This window comes from Nicotiana tabacum, chromosome 21 (genome assembly GCF_000715075.1).
Source record: "Nicotiana tabacum cultivar K326 chromosome 21, ASM71507v2, whole genome shotgun sequence".
Classification (NCBI taxonomy): Eukaryota; Viridiplantae; Streptophyta; class Magnoliopsida; order Solanales; family Solanaceae; genus Nicotiana; species Nicotiana tabacum.
The window spans coordinates 74,595,905-74,614,828 of NC_134100.1; the positions used below are offsets into that span (position 1 = coordinate 74,595,905).

At 33.9% G+C, this 18,924-nt stretch overlaps 1 protein-coding gene, 1 long non-coding RNA gene and 1 pseudogene across 2 annotated transcripts; 1 reads left to right on the plus strand and 2 right to left on the minus strand.

Annotated features, from left to right (window-relative positions):
* Window positions 1-514: 514 nt before the first annotated feature.
* On the minus strand, window positions 515-3,971 carry LOC107782132 (protein trichome birefringence-like 31; annotated as a pseudogene).
* Window positions 3,972-9,728: 5,757 nt separating this feature from the next.
* Window positions 9,729-10,433, minus strand: LOC142175408 (uncharacterized). The gene is made up of 2 exons (XR_012704433.1): window positions 10,297-10,433; window positions 9,729-10,215 (listed from the first exon to the last, which is right to left on the minus strand). It is a non-coding gene; the product is annotated as an uncharacterized LOC142175408 (long non-coding RNA).
* LOC107782133 (tRNA dimethylallyltransferase 9) lies at window positions 10,213-18,356 on the plus strand. Its single transcript, XM_016602975.2, has 12 exons — window positions 10,213-12,452; window positions 12,896-12,949; window positions 13,184-13,226; window positions 14,078-14,186; window positions 14,553-14,751; window positions 15,203-15,425; window positions 15,965-16,059; window positions 16,134-16,228; window positions 16,799-16,874; window positions 17,569-17,708; window positions 17,781-17,891; window positions 18,001-18,356. The coding sequence occupies exons 1-11, from the start codon at window positions 12,192-12,194 to the stop codon at window positions 17,875-17,877; spliced, it is 1,392 nt and encodes a 463-aa protein (XP_016458461.2). The 5' UTR covers window positions 10,213-12,191; the 3' UTR covers window positions 17,878-17,891; window positions 18,001-18,356.
* The last annotated feature ends 568 nt before the right edge of the window (window positions 18,357-18,924 follow it).

The window sequence follows — 18,924 nt, forward strand, 5'->3', positions numbered from 1 at the left end:
CGAGATCAAAATACCAAAATAACACCTAAAACTACGAATCGGATACCAAAACGAATGAAATTTTCAATGAAACTTAAGAACATGCAACTTTTCAACCGGACGTCTGAATCACGTCAAATCAACTCCGTTTTGTACCAAATTTTACAGACAAGTCATAAATACTGTAATGAACTTATACCAAGTTCCAGAACCAGAATCCGGACCTGGTAGCAACAAAGTCAAACTACGGTCAAACTTAGAATTTCTTTAAACCTTTAAACTTTTAGTTTTCAACAAATAGCGATAATTCAAGTTAGGGACTTTCAAATTCGATTCCGGGCATACGCCCAAGACCCAAATCACGATACGGACCTACTGGGACTATCAAAATACCGATCTGGGTCCGTTTGCTCAAAATGTTGATCGAAGTCAACTCATATGAGTTTTAAAGCACGATTTCACATTTTTATTAATTTTTCACATATAAACCTTCCGGAAAAGGACCCGGACTGCGCACGCAAATTAAGAAAGGCTAAAACAGAGCTATTCAGGATTTCAAAATACAGAATTGAGGGTTAAAACTATAAATGACCTATTAGGTCATCACATTAATGCTAAGGAGAGATTCTCATTCGGAATAGAGACAAAGAAAAACAAAAATTCAACTCTATCATAGAATCAATGATTGCGGTAATCTTGCAACAAAACTGCATATAACAACTCATTCCAGGTATCAGGTACCCCAGGTAAGCACCAGTGGATGCAATCAGCATAATTCTTTGGATCTGATCTTTGTTCTTTAGTCAAGAGTTTTCCTCTCCTTTCACCAAACACTGAAGTATGTCCATCTTTTCTGTACTCAGATAATTGTGTAATATTCAGTAAACGCACATTAACTTGAAGCTTTTGTATTACATCTTTCAAGATTGACATGATATGAAGATTAGAACCAGTTCCCCAATATGGTCGTCCTTGGATTGGATGTGTCTCGTTAAAGCAGTTTCCATCACTTCCACCCTTCCAGTTCCATTCCCAGTTCCTGCAAATGAAGATAATATCTTTAATGCATAGCTAGTGGACTACAGATGGTATGTCAATTTGGGGATAGAATATCTAATTAGAGACACAAAAGGTTTGGTGATTTTTTCCTATCTATTTAAATTTTGGTAGACATATTTAACCAGAAGCGGACTGAAATTTGAAGGTTATGAGTTCGGAATTCTAGATCTTTTCAAGTTAATGAGTTTTAAATTAATAATTTATACATATTCAATTAAAGACATATACAGAATTTGAACCAAAATTATTGGACCCGGCCGAACCCGTAATTGACATACTAGCTAGTGGGAGCTGGCAAGTGTATGCAAACAGGCCGGGAAACCATCAGTATAGAAAAAATGGAGCCAAAATTTTCAACAGAGACAAAAAATACTAAATTGTTTCTTCACATTTGCCGTAGACGAAATTATTGCAAAAATGCATGCAAGTTAGTCTGTATACGATCGTTATGCCAAGAAAGTGGAGATAGTGTCTTTCAACAAAGGCAAAAACTGCTAGGTGGTTTCTTCCCATCTGCCTAAACTTTAGTGGTTATAGTTAATTAATAAATCTGCTGGTTGGAAATAACACTGATGCTCTATAGAATAGTCGAGATGTGCACAAGTTGATCCGAGTACCATCGTGATGAAAAAAAATTCGAGACAAAATATTCATTAATCAGTTGTCTCACCATAAATGTGTTGGTGACATGGTCACAAAGAAGACCTTTTGTTTTTGTGGATTAATTCTTGACTCTATCCAATTTGCCCAAGTTTCTAACGCCAATCTGTATGCTGTGGTCACGTTATATTCTTGAACATTGTCAGGAGTTCCATATCTGCAGAAACAAAATCAGTTGGTATATTATACAAGTTAGACTCAAGTGACACAGTACGTATTTGTTCATTGCACAGCTATTATTTCTTTTGTATGAGAAATTAAGGTACTACTTACGTTGCATTGATCAAAGGTTTATGCATCCACCAAACATAGCTTTCAAAAACCAAGAAATCAACTCCTTCCCAAAGTTTTTGATGTTTTTCTACAGAGTCAAGCTTAACTAGTCCTCTTCATTACAGTATGTTTAGTTGCATGATCTGAAATGGACTCTACTATGAAAGGAGCCCAGTAATATTCAATCGATGCGTTAAATTCCTGAAACACAAAAGCAACTAAAAATTCACAATTTGAGGTGAAAATGATTGATGTAAAACTATATGCCTTTGTTTTGTTAATTTTTAAGTGACCACGGTTAACAAGTGTACTGGCCTATAAGGCAAAAAAGGCCACACTTTTAGTGTGTAGCTCTAGGGCATAAAAGTGTTGCCATACGAGGTGTAACAAGTGTGTCCTTTGTTATCTAATAGGCCACGCGCGTGCAAGGCAACATTTAAAAAACGTGTCCTTAGGTCGAAGGTGCACTTGTTTTGGCCACCCAAAAAAGTTTTGCCTAAAGTCAAAAAGTATAGCCTCTAATCAAAGTTTACACTTTTTGCTAGTTTAGGCCATACTTTTTCGGGGCGGTCAAAGGCGTAAAATATTATAGTGTACGAGGAGAATGCAGAAAAGAACTCAAAAAAGTAATTAATAAACACCTCAATTCTGAAAATCTTTCTGGGAGGGACTCTTTTAAGGGAATGGTCACCATCTGAAATCACTGATTGAACAAGGCAAACCATTGAATCAAACATGCCTCTTTGTATTGAGTCTCCAACAAACATGAGTCTTTTGTCCCTCAACATCTCCAACATCTTCAAAGCATTAAATCTAATGAACATACATTTAGAAAATAAAGAACCACCCACAAAAATGTAAGGTTAGTTTCACGTATGGTATCCAATTAAAGTTTATTGCACCAAAGTTATAAAACTAATTTTTGTAATGGAAAAATAAATCAACTATGTCGACTTTGTATTACAAAAAATAAAAAAGCAAGAAAATGTTATAATATTCGACTCCAAAAACACCTGTAGGTTACCATTTTCAAAAACTCACCTTACATTATATCCATGTGAGTTGTGACACCGCTAAAATTATTAATTAAAATTTAATTTTTTTTAACCCACTTGAAGCATAAATATAGAAAGCAAATGTGTGGTACATGGTGAAAGATATTAGGTAATAGGTTTGACGAAAATGAGGTTTTTGTTTCTTTTTTAAGTAGTACCATGTGAATATTATATAAGGTGAATTGAGCAAGGAATTATACCTTCATGACAATTTTACACATATGACAGCCTACTTATGTTTTTCGGGGTTAAATTTAGCCTTTTCTGCTACTTTTTTTTAAAAAACTTTTTGTGGTTTATGGCATGGTTGAGTTACTTTTCTAATTAATCTTATGACTTGGTGTGATAATTAAAGTGAAAGTTGAATAACCATACGAAATACTCTAAAATATATTCTTATAATTGATATACGAGGGATAAAAAGGAAAAAGGATATATATATATATATATATATATATATATATATATATATATATATATATATATATGTACCTGGGCAAGTTGCAACCATTAGGTTGCCATCTCCAATTCTGATAAAAAGAATCAATCCTTCCATTTCTTTGACAAGTAACTTGTTTAACCAAATAAGGACAACTTTCTTCTTTATAAAGTGGATATGAAACATTGTCCCAAACCCAATTCCCATCAAATACATTACAACTTTCTTCAATGATCTCATCTTCAGAAACATTTATAGGCACTCTAAGAAACTTATTATGCCTAGTAAAACTTGACTGCCAAAGAAACTGGAACTGGTTGTTTTTCAAGTTATCAAGTAAAAATCTCACAGTTCCAAGAAGAAAGAGAGAGGCTAATGCAAGAGGAAAAAGGAATAGGATCTTACGATCCTGTGTTGGATGTGTTGTCATTGGGAAAACTAGTGGGAGTGGAATCAAGATCATAATGTCATTTAGCCATTTTTATGGTTTAGAGTAAAATAGGAGGCAATAGTGTCTTGAGATTTAAGCATACTTGAAATGTTATATGCAACTACTAGTTGGTGATTATGTGAGTTAGGTACATCAAGAGCCTTTTAAAAAAAATGTACAAATTTCGTAAGCAGAAACATTAGGTGATTTCTTCTTACCTGTTCAAATTTTTATGAGTACAGTTACTTGGTACCAGTATTTTTGCTGGTGAAAGATAGCAGGTATCAATGGCTGAGCCACATAGACACCCTTTAATTTCTTTATGATTTTACTTCTTTGGCTTCGTTACTATGTGAATACAAACTAACCAAAAACACAATTATAAAAAAGAACCTTAAAAAATGCAAGAAAATTTGTGACATTTCTGGATTTCTCAACCTAGTACTTTTGCAATCTTTCTTTCATAGAGATAACGAAACTAGGTATGAATTTTATTTAGTTTTTTTTTTTGGGGGGGGAGAGATAAGGCACCATGTCTCCTCTCATATGTTTACACCTTTCGGATCTTAATTTACGGATAGAGGAAAAATATAGTGGTACTTTTGTAGGAGGTTTGAGTGCTACATATATTCAGTTTACTGTGCAAAATTAAAGTACTGTGCAATATTGTATAAAGATAATTTCACACAATTATTATTTTTTTAACTCCAAATAAAATATTTTCTTAAAGTTGTAATGATAGCATGAAAAAGTACGAGTAAATTTATTTTTGCAGTGCTAAAATAAGAAAAAAAGTACATTAACTAAAAGGCAGTTGAATGGTTACGCTTTTGTTTGGCAGAGGAAAGAGATTGAGTTAACCCTTTTTGTTATATAGTTATAATTTTTTATTTCTCCAAATTGAGGTTAGGATGTGAACAAGATAATGAAAACCTACAAAAGATCAATTTATCCCATCACAATTTAAAAGATCATATCTTAATAAATGGGAAGCTTTAAACACCTTTAATTTTGGGGTATTATCACTTCTAGCCTACACCAGAAACTATTTATATCTGGTAGCTCAAAAAAGTTTATAAAATTTGAATATTTTTTGTATATAACATACAGAATATATATATATATATATATATATATATATATATATATATATATAAAATAAATATTTTTTATTTATTATTTTGAAAACGACTATACAGTATCATTTTCCTAAATAAAAACTTAGCCCTATCAAGCCTCATGCAAGGGGAGAGATTACTTCTTTTTCAATTTCACGTTTGGTTAAAAAGCGGAAATTTACCTTAATGGATTCAAATCTCTTATTTGAATGAAAGTTTTACAAGGCAACTAAAGTGTGGATTATGTAATGCTTTCTTTATTTTGGAAAGAGTATTGATGTGTGAAAATTTTCTTACTCCTTTGTTTTTTCTTTTAGGTCTTTTGAAAATTTGTAAATAGTCGATACCGTATTAAAATATTTCAAATTATTTATAGGCCAATAAATTTCATTCAAGAGGTAAGGATTACCCAAAGTCATATAAGGAAATAAATTATCATCCTGTTCACCGATGCATGACTAGTAACATCTCTATTGCCTAGGTCTGACAACTAGAGCTCAAACAAGATAATATGAGGGCTCAATATTGGATCAATAAAATACGAATGGGGTGAATCTAACTTGATACTATGATAAAAAAAAAGTATAAATTGGACTAAACTCAACTTCAAAAGTTAGTTCAAGATATGAGAATTATTCAAAACCATATAAGGAGGCAACTTACCATTCCACCCACACATGTGGGACTACCCCAGTGATTGTTGGCTATTGAAGTCAGACAAAAAAAAAATCTTACATATAAAACTATTAAAGTGACTTATTGCATTTACAAGTTTTTTTCTCTTAGTTTTTCATATAGTGTTTGGTACGAGCATTCCAGTTTTGATTAATTAGGATTCGTATCGTATAAGGCTCATTAAAGTGTCATGTCCCATACTACCCCCTAGACGTGATTGGCACCCAACTAACACCACCCGCTAGGGCCAGGCGAACCAATTCTTATACTCTTAACTTTTATATAAGCGTTGAGAAAAATAAGTACAAGTCCAAACGCATTAAAAATTATTAAATACAAAATAGTTATCCAACTAAAACCATAACATATTAATAAAATCTAATGAACACTCAAGTAATAATTCTCTAACTCAAATTCCATACTAAGACCATGGAACATCTAATAGAGTCATATGAGTTTGATTGTCGGGCATGTAAACTCCAACAGAAGAAGAAAAAAAGACATGAAATACGTAAAGCTGAAGAACGACCTCCACGAACAATGTGGCGGCTCACCTCAGCAATAGAATCCGCTCATGTACTCTTCAGCCACTAGTCTCGTCCTCAACAATGGTATCTGCATGGACATGCAGGTAAGGAGTGAGTTATACGTAAATATAACCCAATAAAATTCTCGACCCGCCACTTTGAATACCTCTGAAACAAGTGTTAGAAAATACAAACACACAACGAGCACAAAAAAATATGGATATAAATTCTTTCATCATATAATTACTCTATAAGGTCCAAACAATTATTCAACAACAACATTATATATTTCAACACAATCTACACTAAGGACTTGTTATAAATGACAGTGTAGGAAATTAACCAAACACCCAAACGAGTCTGCGGCAGCATACATAATGCTCCAAATCTATCACGGCGGCATACGCAATACCCCAAATCTATCACGGCGGCATACACAATGCCCCAAATCAATTACGACAACGAAAAAATAATTTCTAATGCCCCAATGCCATAACACAAGGCTACGCCACACCACACCACACCACAAATCACTTATAATTTTTTTTTCAGCTTTTACAAAATAATATATATTTGATGTTGGTCAAAAACTACCAATTCTGCCAAGCGCACGCTCGTCCCAACACATAAATCAGGCAGACAAAACATACTTTCAAAACAGGTTTTGAAAAAGCAAGCATCAAAGCTTAAAGTCTCCGAATTCACAATCCAAGCACTCATTTCAATAACTTAAAACTATACTCTCGGATCTCTGGATCACCTCAAACTACACAAAAACGAGTTTATAATTGTCAAAAACCCTTGGGTGAATATTTTATAATTTTTAACACAAGTTAAACTCGCAGTCAAAGGTTGACCCAAAAAGTTAACTCTGGACAACAGGTCAGAATTCCCGTACATGACCACCAACGAATTATGCTCGACTAGAGGTTTCCTGAACACTAATCAAAATCAAATTTTGATAACGTTTGTCCTTTCAATTTTATTTTTACAATTTTTAAAAATTTCTCCATATTTTTACCATAAAAATCTTCTCATAATCAAGTAATAAATTCAAATAAAAGTTAAGGATCATTGCCTTGATGATTTGAGCTGAAATTCTCTTCTTCTTTTTTTCTCTTCTCTTTTCCTCTCTTTTTCTCCCTTTTTTTTCTTTTCTCCTTTTGCCTTTTTTTTTTTTTCTGCTTTTGCATTCTGCTTCCATTTCTCTTTCCTTTTTATACGTCCTTTGTTCTTCTTCTTCTTTTTTTTCTAATAGGATTCATCCTTTTTATTTATTTATTTAATTCTTCCTCTCTTTTTTTTTATAATCTTGTTGTAAAATTATAATTAACCCTAATTAAATTAGAGTTATTACATAAAGTAAGAATACTCCATTATATCATTTTTGGGACTTTATAGTATATATATGATATTTTAAACTTATATACTCGGTTTTGTCTAAGTTTTCATATTTATAGAAAGTAACTAAAGTTTTTTTACAAAATATATACAAATTTGGTCAAAATCTACAATTTATCTACAAATTATATACATATTTTTTGTACAGAATTTGATCAAAAACTACAATTTACATACAATTTATATACAACTTTTAAATAATTTGTAAGTTGTAAGTATTTTGTATATCGTTTCTACAAAATATATACAATTTGTTTGTCATTTTTTTCGAGTTTCAATCTGAAATTTCAACCAAAACCACCTCAAGTCTTCACTAAATTCTCTCAAAATTGAGATATAAACTTCAAAGGATATTCACAATCATTTGCAACAACACCCAATCCAAACAAAAAATAATTTTACAAATTTATATTTTCAAATTCAAAGATTCAAAGCTTTCTATTGGATCAACATAGTTTTCAGTTCAATCTACTCACTTCTATTGATTCCAAAAAGCTAAAAGAAATTAACGATCCTCCCTCGCTCAAAAGTAATAATTCGCCCATTGTTTAATATAGAAAAATAGAAAATAAAAAGAAAGAGAAAATATAATAGAATTGCTTGATGCCAAATCCCTTTGTTCTCGTAAATATATGACTGAAGTTGAGGAAAAAGAGGCCAAACATTCTCATGTTAATTTATAATTTTAGTTTTGGGGTGGAAGAGGGAGAGAAAGTATGGAAGATTAGAATCTAATATATTATTTTGTATAAAATTGATAATTTGTATATGAATTTGTAATTAGGTTAAAATCTCAATAGTGACGGTAAATAAGTTTCAAAATTAGTATAGATAAGAAAAATTTCTATATTTTTGATTTTTCACCTAAAGGCTAGAAACCAAAACTTATGATTAAGTATTTATCTCACCATAATACTAAGTGATCTACAAGTTTTAATTCCTCTTACAGTTAATTACGCTAGAATATCTTGAGAAGTTAAATATCAAAAGGCAGAAAAAAAAAAAGGACAAAACAAAATTATTTGGAAACTAGTAATAATTAGCCGCGCTTTGCGCGGTCATTAAAAATATTAATAAATTTAAAAGGTGATTAATTTCTCAATTCGTTACTATTTGAAAAGTTAAATTTATTTTTTTCACAATTGTATTTTTGAAGCATTCTTAAATAATATGTTTTAAGTTATTAAGAACGTGAGCGTTTTTTGCCTTCTCATGCATCCCTAAATATATGAACATATTTCACAACAAAGAAAAATCAACTCTGAAATGAAAATTTTGGAATATAAGGAGTAATGAAGAAGAGTGATCAAAAGTTGTGTTGTAAATGTGAGACTTGGTTTTAAACTAAAAATTGTGCGCACATAGATACTCCAACAGGTTTTAAACTAAAAAGTTGTATTATAAATGAAATGTGAGATTTGATCCTCTCTCCATAATTTAAAAGTTACTCCAACCGGTTCGAAATAAGTATTTTGTTAACCTTTCAAATTTGGTACTTTAAAAAAATAAAGGAGAAGCAATCGAAACTGACATGATCAAATACCTATGTGCATCTTTCGTTTTATTATGTTCGTCCACGTCCATCTTCTTTTTTCGTTTTATTATGTTCTCTTTTTTCTTAATTTCTTTTTTGTCATTTTCTCTTTACTTGTTTCTCCCTATTTAATACATCTTTTCTCTTCACAAAAGAAGAATAAGAAAACAAATTGACACACCGTCCTTTCATGATGTTGTTGACATTATATTTTGACAAAAAGAATATGTAAGAAATATTTGAAATGAAATATGACACAACTCTTTTTAGTCAACATATGTGAACCTGAATAAAAATATAAAATCAAAAGAATAAGATAAGAAGCTAAGAGAGAGAACGATGCTAATGTAAAAATTTGGGATATAGACTTGAGATGTTGCTCGTTTTTTTTCTTTCTCTAACGCCTTTTTCTCCAAAGCTTTTTCTTAGTATTGAGATTCCTAGTCCTAGTAATAAAATATATAAATTGTAGTAACTTATGTTTGATAAGATTGACATCATTTTTGTTCTCTTGAATAAGAACTCAAAAACTAAATATGAAAGGGAAAAACGAAAAAGAAAAGGAAATAAATTGGAAATGCAGGAAAGATCAATATTCTGTATCACGTCAAATACAACAATTCCATAATTCTCTATCCCATTTTTTTCTCCTATTCCAATCCCAGCAGCCCAAATCTCATAATGCTTTTTCTAAGACCATGAAATACAGCTATTCCTTTCACACGATAATATTATCCTTTCTTTCTCATATCCCACTATGTTTGATTTCTGGGCTAATATCTATTTTCCTGATCAGTTAGCAGATTTTCATAACCCACAAAAAATCACCCAAAAATTAAGTAGAGAAGGAGAAGTACATGATTTATTGTTGGACTGAATGCCAATAGCATGTTCTTGTTTGTCACTAATGTTAGCTTGGTGATATAGAAGAATACATATAGAAACCAAATGGTCAAGGAAAGAAATTTTAAGGAGTAATACTCAAAGCAAGCCTCTCACGAACTGCTTCACAATTTGAATAGGATAAGTCTACATGATGAGATATTGAGTCCGCCATGCCACATCCTGAAGAGATATCCAATCAGGGGGAAATACTGACGTGATAAACCAAAAAAAATACTAAAGTAAGAAAAATCAGAAAACTACCATGAAAGTCACCAATATAGCTCCAATGTGAGTAACAAAGGATAGGAACCAATGCTATCTTCTAACTGTTAACGATGCTGCTTGACGCTATTTGCACAAAATTGAATCAGGCGATTTTAGAAAATTCTATTATGAAATGTATTATATGCATGTATAGAAGTTCTATTAGACTTATATTTGATATCCTTTAAAAGAAAGATATAGATGGCAAGTCCAAGCAAAAGATACACCTACTAAAACACACTTAATTCCATGATAACGGGAAAATGGTATGACGAACCTTGGCATTACGAACAATGGCTTTGACAGCTTAAAACAATCACAGGAATAGAGCACATCCGGATGCGTATAAAAGCTATCAAAGCAGCCGAAATTTGAGAAACAAAAAACAGGTAACAGGAACCAAAAGAATAACTATTTAGTTAGAAGGAAGCTACATAGTTCTTCAGGAGCGATGATTTTCATAGGTACATAATCGAATTGGCAAGCACACAATGATACCAGCTTCCCCAGACTAAAATGAATAGCAAGCCTAGATCCAACCTTGAAAAATTATTTCACCACTAATATATGACTGTTGGACTGAATAGTAGAAGAGAATAGATTATTAGAGTATAGATTCATATACCATCCTTAGCCGTAAGCCCACCATTCACCACGATTGGCAATAGAGTAATTGTCAAGAGTCACTAAGCTCCTTAACATATGATATCTTTGTTGAGATTACTTTTTAAGCACAAAATGCACACAGACAACAATTTTTATTGATATCACCAAATCCTTTTTGTCAAGTCAGATTGAGTCTCAATCTTAATTCAGGTGAACTTTTACTACCGAAAAATAGAGAATTATTGCACATTATAGTTTCTGCATATGTTGGCAAAAGAATGTGAATTCATATCTTTTGTACTTCTATCAATTTGAAATTAAAGAATAGTTCTTGGTCTACTGAAGACTCACGAAATGATGGGAAGAGTTCATAAAACATGGAGTATGTAAGTTGAGCGTTAGAAGGCAAAGAGAAAAAGCTAAACGAAGGTAACCTGAAACCCCATCAGTTACCGGACTGCATCATATGCTCAGAACAATACAAAACACTGATTTGACTCTTCCGCATAATTTTTTTTACAAATGATCCCTGACAAAATTTCCCAGGAAGAAATATAATCATTAATTAGACTGAAAGAGGCGGTAAGACTATGGGCTTACTTGCAAGAGGGGGGTGGCAAGTGGGAACCAATATTGTCCAAATACTTCCAATTGGAGATGGAGTAGTAGACCTTTTATGAGTCAAGGATTCGACTTGTAGGAATCACACACACTTATACATATGAACATGAACGGGAAGACTTACAATTGGGAGAAAACACTGTGAGAAAATTCCCTATGCACGTGAGGAAGAAAGATAAGACTCTGATTTGCTTCGAAAATGCGTGATTTCTACAAAGAGATTACTTTTAACTTTGGGAGTGATTTGTTCCGTTTGTCGAAATTTCTGGCCGTCCAAACTGGTCTTGAAGCAGATGCATCTTTGGCCGGTGACGACGGTGAAGGCTTCATAACTTGCGGCGAATTTGCAATAGATGGAATCGTTGCGCTTTGAACGGACGCTGGCAGAAGAGAGGAAACACTTAGTTTAGGTCTTGTTTTGGCGTCCCTTCGGATACATGCGATAAATGTTAGCAGTTAATGTGTAAATACCTTAATACAGAAAGTTTAAAATGATGGAAAAATATCAAAAAAAATGACAAAATAGATAAATGGGGATTCTGACGGGAGAGTTGTGCCACATCACCGGGTTATGTCCCTAGAATATATAGATATATAGATTGCCAACAAAATTAAGAAAACTGTAAAGAGGTCGAGCTTCCAAAGGCTTATACTCTGTCGAGGAAATGATAAGCACCGTCGGAACTGGCGGCGTTCGAATTAGCAGCTATCTCCGGCTTTCGTACACGGCGGAGACGCCTCTCCTTCTTCCCAACGTGCTCTTCTTCCGCCGCTGCAGCCGCCGCTTCTTCACATCCTGCTCTGCCTCCTCGACGAAGCAGAAAGTTATTGTCATTTCGGGACCCACCGGTGCCGGCAAAAGCAAGCTAGCATTAGAGCTCGCTAAGCAACTTAATGGTGAAATCATCAGCGCTGATTCTGTCCAGGTTCTTAGTTATCTAACTCACTCAACGCTTTATTATTAGCCTCATTAATTGCTTCCATTTTGTTTAGATAAATAACTGAAATTGCCATTAAACGAGGAATTAAATTGAAGTATTAACACCTGACTTGAATGAATCATAAACTTGTCAATTTGTCGAATTTGAATAGTGTTGTTCGACCTCGGCGCTTTATTATTAACCTAATAAATTTGCTTCCATTTTGTTTGTTAAATTACTGAAATTGTGGCGACAAAGAAATTGCTGAAATTTTCATTAAATAAGGAATAAAGTTGAATTACTAAAACGTGAATTAAAGTTAAATTAAATAAATTTTTAAGCTTTTTAATGTGTAGAATTCAGTAGTGTTGCTTGAGGAGTGCAACTCAGTTGATTTATAATTGAGACGTTTTGTAGTTAGAAACTTGACATATTCTCTGGCTTTATAGGTGTATCGAGGGCTTGATGTAGGTTCAGCGAAGCCTTCCATTCGTGAAAGAGAGGTATTGCTTCAGCATATTTGAGATTATGTTTTACATTAGTATTTTTATTGCATTAGTTCTTGAGTCATGCTTCTAACATGAAATATGTTTGCCTATTCTCTCTGCATAATTAGTTCTTTTGAGGTTCATGTGTTGATGCGTACTGGATTACTAATTTAAGGAGCTTTATTACTATCTGTTGTTCCATCCGGGGATGCAAAATACTTTATGATGTTCTTGAGTCATGATTTGCAGGAAGTAGTACATCATCTGGTTGACATATTGCATCCATCTGAAGGTATTTCTGACTGAATTGGGTTGTCTGAAATAAATTTTGCATGAATTTCAATAGCTGTGGCCTGTGCAGCACACAATGATTCATGATCCACGTCCTCTACATTGTCATTATTAGTGATTAGATGAGTAAGTTTGATGCTTGTGACCTGTGACAGTAATCAGCGATAAAACCTCTCTGCTTTCCATTTCTGTGGAACATCCAGAACTTAAAATCAATGAAGTGAACACATCAAAGTTCCTTGATTTATTGGAACTCTCAAACTCCCCACAATGTTTTTTACTTGATGAACAAGTTCGAAAGTAATAGAATGTGTGACTTACTGGCTTTCTACGCGTTTGGTAAACAATTAAAGTGCTTATAAGCCAAAATCAACCAAAAGTCATAAGTTTCCTTTCCGCTTAAGCACTTTTTATTTGATCAAGAGTTTTTTAATATTTCATCCCAATAATTTTTTTAAAATCACCAAAATACTCTTCCCAAAACAGAACGCCTAACTCTCATTTCATTCCATTTTCAACATTCGTCCTTTTCCTTGTAAATATACTTTTAAATATATATATTTTTAAATATGTTTAGGGTAATTTCGGTCTTCAACAGGAAAGGGCGTTTCAACACTTTTTTACCAAACACACCTAGTGTTTATTATCAATTGCACTCTGATCAAGTCTTTATTCGAGGGAACCTTAGCCAAGTTGGTGGGTCGGGACTGTAATTCATGTGAAATATCACTTGCGAACTTTGGTCATATCTATTAAGCTGCTGGTATATGCAATTTGATGTGTCCTTCAATTTTTCATCTTTTAATGCTAATGCAGAAACTTTTTTCTTCTTTCCTTTGGGTATGTCATCAGATTATTCCGTTGGACAATTTTTTGAGGATGCAAGGCAAACTACCAGAGATATCCTTGATAGGGGCCGCGTTCCAATAGTTGCTGGTGGTACTGGATTATATTTACGGTGGTATGTGTAGAATATAACATTTCACACTTGAAAACTTTTGCAAAATTGAGGACACATTCAAACTAAAGCTAAACTTTTTGGTTGCAACTTATATCAAACTAAAGCTTTTGGAAAAGTCATTATATAAAACCTATTCACTGTGAGAGAGAAAGAATGAGGGTATGTGAATAAGCTATGCTGCATTATCTATCTATAAATCGGCTTTGTTATCCTTATAAATGAAGCTTACATATATCCTGTAACTGGTGATAGAATCAGATGTTGGATATGCAAGAATTCGGTTTTCATACAGTCTCTACGACTGAAAAATTTAATCTAAAGGGGTATTATCTTCCAACTCATATAATACACTGTCCAACGTTTAAGGTTTATTTATGGGAAGCCAGATGTTCCAAAAGCATCTCGAGAGATTACCTCTGAAGTCTACTCAGAGCTTGCAAATTTACAGAATGATTATGACTGGGATGCTGCTGTTCAGTTATTGGTTAAAGCTGGTGATGCTGGTGCCCAGTCTTTAGCGGCAAATGATTGGTACCGCTTGCGCCGCAGGCTTGAAATTATTAAGGTAATTATGAAAAAGCGTAACTTTCACCTGTGATCCCTCTGATTTGGACCCCTTTTCTGCTATGTTGCTTGGATCCTCCAAAATACTGTCGCACCCGTATCGGTCCTCCACAAATGCAACTCTTGGAGGATCCGACACACACCCGTCAGCATTTTGGATGATGCAAGCAAGGCAACTTTTCTGTAAGCTAGATCATGTTTTGTATGATACGGTGGAAATTAGAGATTTCTCTGTTATGGTTTATCACTTACTAATGTGCTTGCGGGGAAAATCCATGTTTTCTTGTCAACTGTTGCTATGCTTGTAGCGAGAACTTTGATTGGTTTAGCAAGAGCTCTTTGTGGTTATGAAGTAGTTGAGATGGATTGGGATGTGCACAATTGTCGGTCCATTTTGTCCCTGCTCAGTTTATCTGTTGATGAAAATGCTAAATATACTTTTCTGCTTGCAGTCTAGTGGGTCACCTCCATCAGCCTTTGAAGTCCCATATAATTCTTTCAGAGAACAGCTTGATTCAGGTGTAGCAGATGCTGCTGATGTCAAGAATTCTGCTGACAAATTGCAGCAGAGTAACAAAAAGGATTTGGAGTATGATTTTCTTTGTTATTTCCTTTCCACCAATAGGCTGGATCTCTATAGATCAATTGATTTCCGGTGTGAAGATATGCTTTTAGGTAAAAAATTAATGAAATCGTGTGATTTATTTGCTTGCTTTAATAATTCTCTGGAGATCTTAGAAGTCTCAATCACAATACTAATTCTTGAACTAATCTAAAAAAATTTATCATCTCGAAGTATGGCAAATGCTGCTCGAATTACTGCTTTCCTTGTCATTATTCAAAAGCCTTCATGGCGGAACATTGTTTTCTGTCTTAAGATTTATGTTGGTATCATGATACCTAGGCTTAATTATCTATCATCTGCGGATATACCTATCAGAAAATATTCTTCTGAAGAACTGTAGAAACATTTTCGACTTGGAAGTTGGATAGTGAACTATGAGTTATCAAATGCAAATAGTTTGGTGACATTCTGAGTTTATTTTGTCAATAGAGGTTAATTCTTCTTATAAAAGTTATCTTTTTTGCTTTTCTCTAGCAAGTTGAAATACCAATCTTAGCTTCAAATAAGATTTTTACTTTTTAGTTCCTTAACAACTTAAATTAGAATACCTTGATCCTAGTTAATTCGTTATGATGGTGGCATGCTTCAGGAACAGATGGAATTCTATCTGAGGCAAGGTGGCTTCTTGATTTGGGTCTTTTGCCAAACTCAAATTCTGCAACTCGAGCAATTGGTTACCGACAAGTATAATTTCATCCCTATAACTTGAACAAAAACCAATAGTTTGTTTCCTAATGTGTTTGTTTAAAATCTTTCAGGCAATGGAATACCTTCTAAGATGTAGAGAATATGGAAGTTGGAATTCTGCTGGGGACTTCTATGAGTTTTTATCTGAATTCCAGAAAGCATCTAGGTGATTTTACTTTCTCTTATGACTATATTATATCACATATTAGGACAACCTTTAACATTTAGATGTAGTAGTTTTCTGCAATGTTTTTCTCTCTCTAGTGTCGCACTTTCTTTCTGGATGCTTCTGTGTTGTAGTGATATGCATGCAATATTTTCCATGGCAGCAGAGAGTTTCACAAGCTATTCTTGATAGAATTTAAGCATGTAGTGTTGAAGACAACTTTTCTGCTGAGAGTTACACAAACTATTCTTGATAGAATTTAAGCATGTCTCCGGCAGCAATGTTGAAGACAACTTTTCTACTTAACCCTCACTTTCTTGTCTCCTGATCACTCCCACACTTCATGGTACTATTGTCACTTATCAAGAGAAGTAAAGAGCACTATGATTATGGGTGCAAATGTCAGGAACTCTTGGTAGTGCTGCCTAAATCTGCCTACTCTGACTCCAGTCTGGTCCTTTTCGTAGACTTGGGTAGCTTTCACTGGTTTTCTTGATTCAATTGGATTGCCTAGAATATAGTTGTTTGCAATTCGTAAGTTATTTGACTGATTCTTATATTCTTGTGCAGAAATTTTGCAAAAAGGCAGATGACTTGGTTTCGCAATGAACAGATTTATGAGTGGATAGATGCTTCTAAACCTTTGGTACGTCATTTCTGTTCCTTAAGGAATTTCTATGCCTTTCTCTTTGTTAATAGAACTTTTATCAAGTTGATGTTTCTCTTCATTCTGGATGCAGTAGCTGAGCTTTTCCTGGGTTTTAATAGTTGCTCATGATTCCTTTTATTGCAACTATCATATACATACATTCATGCATGCAGATGTGTGCACGCATCTCTTTGTGTATGCCATAGTTGCATTTTCGGTATTGTGTCATTGTGTGAATATTAAGGCTGATTCTGAAAGGTTCAGAATAGTAATGAATCCTTTTCAAAGCAATAATAACCATATTGTGGGAAGATTTTCTTTCAAATTGATTTCATCATAGAGTGAGTATAAGTTTCACAATGACTTGTTTTGGTTGTAGACGCTTCTTCTTGCCTTAAGGCTTTTCTTCTCCTAAAGCAACATGCCATGAGCACAAATTATAGGAAGTGACAATTGTAAGCATAATAAGAATTCTTTGAATTGGAGTTAGTATGAGATTACTTCCAAGTTCCCCTTTTATCGAGAAAAATATATTTGTTATTCTATGCCTTTATGTGCAGAGGCAATCGTGTCTCTTTTCCCTCTGAAAAATAGTTTAATTGTTTAGTCCTACCTTTTGTTACACCTTATCTCCAAATAGCATGAAGCTCCTCAATATTCTTCTGCTGACATCTGAAAATGCCATTACCAGGAAAAGGTGCTAAGCTTCATATGTGATTCATACAGCAGTCAGGAAGGCCATCTCCAGGTGCCTGAGTCACTTCGTATGAAGAAAGATATTAGAAACCCCCGCCAAGTAGCAGAACTGAAGGCCTATCGTACTAGAAATAGGTATGATCTTGAAAATATTAAAATATAGCTTTTCTCTTGCTCCTAGGCTGAAGTATCTGTCTGCACGTGAAGGCATTTCATTGGGCGTGAGGATTGCTCTGATGTTCTAGACTGGATAAAGACAATGTATTGTGAAGCCACTGTGTCTTCTTTGTTAACCAATAGCTAGACATTTTTGTGGAGGTTAGCTTATGGAGATAATTACTACTACTTATTATTTTGATAATTGGATTTGATCACTACCTTTTCCTTATTTTTTGGATTTAAAGACCGTGGACTCTACTGTGTGCAGTACTCTCGGGAACCCCTTCAGGCAACACTTTTAAGAGAGTTGTCTTTCTCTACTTCTGTTGCGTTACGAAGGTTGAGGTTGTTATGAATGAAGAGAGAGTAGCATCTGATGAGGCAATTGGACTGTGGTTGGCGCAACGTCAATCTGTACTTGAGATTTTTTTTGTAAATGTAGGATTCTGTACATGAACTCCTATCAGCCAGAAAACCATACGTTTTCCATGCTTGAGGATTTGGAGAGGATGTTGTTGGAATATTGTATTTTCATTTCCAGTGTCCTGCTCGCATCAACACATTGCTGGCCTCCCACTCCCAAACCAAAGTTTCATCTTTTGATGTGAGCCAGATAATACGCACTTAAGTCCTATATTTTCTGCACTGAAGTACTCGCATTAAAATGTCTGGCGGATTTTTTGGACAAGGCGGGTAAACTACAGATCAACAAAAGGTTGTCCGATGTCACTTTGTAAATGCCACTGCAAGCGGAGGTATTTTAATGTCGATGAAAATTACTGTGGTTAAGAAGTTGTGTTCTCTCTTTCTGGCTATTACAATTAAAGAAAGATGCCTAGTGGCATTTTAAAAAAATACGAGAAAAATGATGCGCTAGTGCAGGACTATCAACTGCTGATTTTTTTAACCTAAAAGGAATTCATATTTTCTGAGAGAAAGTGAAAAATCGATCACCACTTGGGCTAACCTTTTTACCTTTAAGATGAGAACTTGGTCCGCTGTTAAAGCATGCGCAACGATATGTACAGAGAATATGCTTCATTGTGATTGATCAAGAAAAGGAATATGCTTCATGTGCTACGATGCTAGTGAACTAGGAAAAGATGAAATGAAGTACATCAAAACCTAAAAAACAACTAAAATATCAGAAAACTAATGGATCTAGATACCGAGTACAAGCTTGTAAATTGGA

What these genes read in the sequence shown, in the direction of transcription:
- LOC107782133 (XM_016602975.2), top strand. Translation starts at nt 12,192, where the DNA reads ATGATAAGCACCGTCGGAACTGGCGGCGTTCGAATTAGCAGCTATCTC. An exon ending in ACTGGATTATATTTACGGTG is followed by an intron (nt 14,187 to 14,552) that starts GTATGTGTAGAA and finishes CCAACGTTTAAG; the next exon opens with GTTTATTTATGGGAAGCCAG. An exon ending in GTGTGAAGATATGCTTTTAG is followed by an intron (nt 15,426 to 15,964) that starts GTAAAAAATTAA and finishes GGCATGCTTCAG; the next exon opens with GAACAGATGGAATTCTATCT.